The sequence below is a fragment of the Egretta garzetta genome, unplaced genomic scaffold (assembly GCF_000687185.1).
Source record: "Egretta garzetta isolate BGI_Z169 unplaced genomic scaffold, ASM68718v1 scaffold53, whole genome shotgun sequence".
In the NCBI taxonomy this organism is placed as follows: Eukaryota; Metazoa; Chordata; class Aves; order Pelecaniformes; family Ardeidae; genus Egretta; species Egretta garzetta.
The window spans coordinates 2,842,754-2,848,214 of record NW_009259312.1 but is presented as its reverse complement, the minus strand read 5'-3'; the positions used below and the strand labels follow the sequence as shown (position 1 = coordinate 2,848,214).

At 46.1% G+C, this 5,461-nt stretch overlaps 1 protein-coding gene across 1 annotated transcript in view; it reads right to left on the bottom strand.

Annotated features, from left to right (window-relative positions):
• Positions 1-2,858: 2,858 nt before the first annotated feature.
• ATP1B4 (ATPase Na+/K+ transporting family member beta 4) overlaps positions 2,859-5,461 on the bottom strand; it is a 10,148-nt gene continuing 7,545 nt past the window's right edge. Inside the window, exons 6-8 of the mRNA XM_009636377.1 lie at positions 4,779-4,835; positions 4,019-4,114; positions 2,859-3,020 (exon numbers count right to left, since the gene is read on the bottom strand). Coding sequence (XP_009634672.1) covers positions 2,859-3,020; positions 4,019-4,114; positions 4,779-4,835 — 315 coding nt within the window. The remainder of the gene's footprint in view (positions 3,021-4,018; positions 4,115-4,778; positions 4,836-5,461) is intronic.

The following is a 5,461-nucleotide window of genomic DNA, read 5'->3' as shown; positions in this document are numbered from 1 at the left end:
TTCACATGCACAAAGGAGACAGTCAACACTGATGTTTAAGTAACCCACAATAGCTATATGTATTCAAGGAAGGGAGATTTCTAAAGAGTTAGTTTTGATGTTTGAGAAATATCTCTGCGCTCAATTATTCTTGTTCTCACTGTGACCAAAGATAAGCTTTCCCTGAATCTGACAAAACCGATTTTTTGTACCACAAATGGGCTCTTGAACCAAGTTGTCGTTTTTAGGAGTACAATTTAATGCTGCTGAGTTGGACTGTGTGCTTTGGTTTCGGTTGTCTTGGTCTTTTGTGTTGTACCTTTGCTCTTGCAGTACTTGATTTCCCTGCCAGAGTGGTAAATGGCAAATTATTTTGAGACTGGCAATTTCTGAGTAACACCTGCTTGTCAGAGTGTGTTGCTTCTCTGCTGCCAGCAGATGGATTCCATCTATGGTTTCATGCTCAGATTGCAGATCAAAATATTTTGCATCACTTTTCCTAGGTTACTTTAGTAAAATGTGGCAATTTCCTGGATGCACATACGTATATATTTTATATATACATATAAAGTATTATTTTGGGCTTCAATAGAAGTCAAAAATTGAGCCAGCACTTTAAGGTTGTTGTAGCATGAAGAGTGGTATATACAATTCTCCAAATCTTGAAAAGACTGTACAAATATGCTGAAAGCAGAATATGTGTATAAAAAATAAATTTAATTACAGTGTTTATAAAGTTTTGGTTTAGTATAAGTACTCACGCGTACTCTTTCTGAGAGCTCTTCCAACGGGATTGTCAACGTGCCTGGGTCTGCATGTTGGTGGGGAAAAAGAAACTTTGGCTTCTAAGGTGTTCACACATTTACGTCCCAATTAGTTGATCTTTCTTTGTTGATCGGATCAAAGCATGGGTCCAACACCTGCTAAAGGACCAGCTGCTTCATGAATCCTTCCAAAAGGCAGATAGGGAATAGATATAAATAAAAGGTTTGGGCTGTTGCTAGCTGGAGAGCTGTTCATTTCATGGCCTGAAGCATCAAGGGTTTGGTTTCCTTTCAGGATCCTTCAGAAATATAAATGTTTTTTAAGAGCTAAAGCAATTGGCAAGGCTGGGAAGCATTTGTGGGTTTAACTTATTTCTGATGTCAAAGGAAGAGGCACTACCATGGCAGCATCTCCCTTGGCAGAAGCCAGTTTCTGTAGACCTAAACATGCCCTTTCAGGTAAGTTGTGCAGGAAGAATGATTGTGTTGCCCTAGCTCTATCGGTGTCATATGAATAACCACGTTGGAGCACGCTTAGTTCCTAAACTACCTCTGGTTCAGGTTTTTAACAGTTCTTAATAAACAGGTTTTGCCCGATGGTTGGTTGTGAGGCTTAGTGTATAGTGAGTCTTATTGTACTGGGCTTCTGAACTCTTCAGCCCTAGAAAGTTAATCAAGTGCTGAAAATGCAAGGATCACATTACGTGCTGCTTTGAAATTCAGTCCTGAACTGGCCAGCACAGGGAGCTGAAGTCACAAACTGCTTCTCTTACATCAGTGTTTTAAGAATGGTACCACAGAGTTAATTTTACTGTAGTTGCTTTATTTTTAATACAAAACATGACTTCTTAGAGACTTATATAGATCAGGAAATGATGGCAGATTGAGTACCTGGACTAGGATGTAGGACAAACGTACCATAATGCTCTTGTTCAGTCAGTAATTTTAGTAAGTGTGCTTTCCAACTAGTACATTATCCTAAGGTGTCCTGTCCTGCTGTGTTCTTGTAGCTCGTAACACGCCGAGTGTAGTTCATCTCTGTCAAATACGAAGGCGATGTGCTCCCGGGCCTGGGAGGGTCAGGCTGGCCGCGCAGCAGGGGTTGCTCAGGTTGGCAGCACCCTGCTCGGACAAGGGCAAGTGTGCTTCATAGGTCTTTGAGGATGATAAATTGATGACTTCACTAATACCAGCATTGACCCCTTAATGATGAAACAACTAAGCATTTCCCTGCGGTGTTCTGCAGCATTATAGCTGTGACCTCTCTGGAACAGGGAAGAGCAGGTCTGAAATATTTTGGGGTCTAACACTCCTGTGCCTGAACAGAGGAAGGAGGCACTGTCAACCAGCGAACCGTGGCAGGGAGAGAAGAGCTCCTTCCACTTGTCCCTGCCTAATAGACTTGATGAGGATTCCTGGGGCAGAAAGAAGTACTAGAGGGAGGAGGAGGAGGAAGGAGAAATGCATTAATCTTCCCACTTCAGAAAGGAACAGTTGGAAAGGTTCAAGGGCAAATGATTTTCTCCATGGCCTTTGCTCCAACACCTTGGGTGTGCTGAACAAGCTGTGTAAAATGCTGCAGTCAAGATGCTCCTGGTGCTGAAAATCCTTAGAGGCATTTTGAGATCTGCCACTTTCACTTTTTGACTGCGTCATTGCAGGCGTAATCCAGAATTTTTGCTGTTTATTATTTTAACCAGAATAGTGCTAATAAACTGCTCTTGTTAGCTTTTGCCTGAGAAATGCACATAAAACTATGGTAAAGATGAGAATTTAAAGCCAGGAAAAATGCATTCCACAGGGGTCACTCACAAAGACCTTATGAAAACAGTGTTCAGATACCAGAGGGTTTTTTAATCAAAACTGAAATGCTTTTGCAGGTTCTCTGCCCAGGAGATAACTTTTAATTTTTACTAATAATGATTTACATCAGATGATGAAAAATGTGGTTCCACGCTCCACTGCATCTCATTTGTTTCCTAACTATGAACAAAAATAAATTAACAGAAATCTCCATGTGCCTGTTTTTCCTAGCAGAAAAAATGCTGGCTTTATGCTTTAAAAAGGAAAAAAACCTCTGATTGACTTAACCTAAGTGCCCGGTGTTTGCGGTGGCTACTTTCCAATGCTGAGTGTGAAGATGATTCGGCCCAGGAAGCGGTCGCTGTTAACGTCGTTGATAATACCTTTCCCATTCAGACTGCACTGAATAGGGACCAAATAATTCTTCTTCACGTCTGTAAAGTGCATAGCCACCAGTGGGGACGTGTAGTTGACCTAAAAAGAAGGGAGATTTAAGTGCAGTTTTTGAAGGAGCAGAAAAGCCGGCAGTGCTTTCATGTTCAGGAAAAATAATTTGTAATTGGTTCACGGTTCCCAGGTGTCTGAGTGTGTTTGCCTGATGTCCCTCAAAAAAAGAAGAAAAGCTGAGCCTTTCTGTGCCTGTGCCTCAGAGGGACAGGATCGCGTCGGAGTTTCGCGCCGCACCGTGCCTCTTGGGTTGATTAGCCAGGAGAGAGAACACCGAACACTGGGACTCTCAAATACTTTCTGCTGTTCTAAAACCCAACCTATGGCTTGTAATAAGAAATCCGTGGTGCTCCTCAGATCTGTGTGCTGAAAGGCCATGCAGACCTGGCCTCTGGGGCTGTTACTTACCCTCAGCCAGTCTAGTGCCTCTTCCATTTCAGCTTTTGTTGTGAAGGTGTGTTACTTCCTAACGCTGCACAGACCAAAGCAGTGCTGGCCAGCGTGGTCAGAAATAGCCACCGATGCTGGACTGCTCTGGTTTGAGCCACCTAGCCTGAAGCTTAGGGACATGGTTTAGTGGTGGGATGGCAGTGGTAGGTTAATGGTTGGACTTGATCATCTTAAAGGTCCTTTCCAACCTAAACAATTCTATGATTCTAAGTGGTTTTGTCATAGCTTTGACAGAAGCCCCATCCTTCTCCTCTGTGCCACCTAACCCCTGACTTCCCTAATGCCCTGGGAAAATGCTGGTGTTGAGACCGCCTCTGGCAGTTAGCAAAGCCAGTCTTAGTCTCCAGATGATAAATGCAATCATTCCCACTGCTGGCAAGGGGGGACTGGAGTCCCCAAGGATTTCCCGCAGTTTGTCAGAGACAGAAATAGAGCGCTGTAATCCCAGTGCCCGTGGCCTCCCTCCTGCCTGCATCTGCCCAAAATAGCCAGAAAGCACATCTGTACTCTGTGCAGCAGCTCCTGCCCTCTCCTTCCCAAGGAGACATAACAAAGATGCCAGGGTCCTTACTTACATGAGTGATCTTGCCGTAGTAGGGATAATACATGAGATCAAACGTCCCATTTCCAGGGTAGAAGTTCACTGATCTGAGATCACTCTCATTGCCTTTCTGTGATTGGAAAAAAAGTAAAGGTAGACACACAGCATGTGGGACACAAAATACAGCTCCCTTCAGGTAAGGTGAAGGAGCTTTAACACAGACATCCCTCACAAATCCATGTCAGGGCTCCACTGCGCCTGCCTGCCTGCTCGCAGCGTTTGCTGGGAGAGCCTGCTGCGCTGCAGCGAGCCCGAGCATAACGGTGCTACAAGGGCACAGGCGAGGGGTACAGAATTTGCTGCCTGCTGCTTTATTGCTCTCTAAGGGTATGATCCAGATGCTGGCTGAGCAGTGGGAGCCCTTCCTTTACCCTAATGCTGTTGGCTTGTGGGGTGCTCCCCAGGACTGAGCGTCCTGCGGAGTGGGTGGGGATGGATGTGAGCAGCTCCTGCCTCTTCCCCCCCAGCTCTAAGCTCTAGCTGGCACCCTGGCACCCAGCCCTGTGGGCTGGTAGGAGCTGGCAGGGTGAGGGCCAGGGTGGGAAGCAGGAGACTGGTGGCCTCTGTCATTCTCAGCAGACCAGCCCAGGCTCCACTTGCATCCAGAGGCATCTGCAGTGCTGGATGCTGTAGGTGTTTGGGGCTAAAATGAGGACAGGTATTGGTGGGGTGCATCCAAGGGAGACATTTGACTGCCTACACACCACGGTGCCAAGCATGAATGAAAGCAGTACCTGCACTTTGCAGTCCACACTCACGGGGACCCCAGCACCAGGGCGGTAGCCTATGATCTGCAAAACCAAAAGACATCCATGCTTGTATGAAATGCAGTGCCAAGTGCGTGCTGCCTCCCTTCTCCAGGGCTTACACTCTTCTACATGCCAGTCACATTCCTCAGGACAGGAGTTTAGTGCCCCTGGAAGCAAGGTCTGCACCCCCGTGCAGGGCAGCTTGCCCGTGCCAGAGAGCAGAGGCAGAGCAGAGCATCCAGAGAACCCAGACTCTATTTATAGAAAGGATTTAACAACCCCCCCCCCCCCCCCCCCCCATTTTATTTTCCTAGTAGCGTGCACTGAGCCACCATTTCACCAGATTTCAAATAAACTCGATTCTATGAAAATTCCCATTATGAAGAGACTGTAGCCCTAAAGTTCAGCTCCTCCCACACAGGGGCCTGGCATGAGACCCTCCAACACTCAGGCCTCAGCAAATCAAATTGAGCAAGTTTTAGAGTGTTTCTTTTTTATGATGTTTTCTAGTGGGTATGAGCCAGCAGGTTTGGGGATTCTGGTTCCCTTTTTCCCTGGGCCTGAGAAGTGGAGGAGTTTCAGTCCCTGCATGGTCTTTATCACACAGGGATGCACTGGAGGAAGCGGTTAAGATGACCAGCTTTCTCTGTACCCGGTTCATCTTCAGC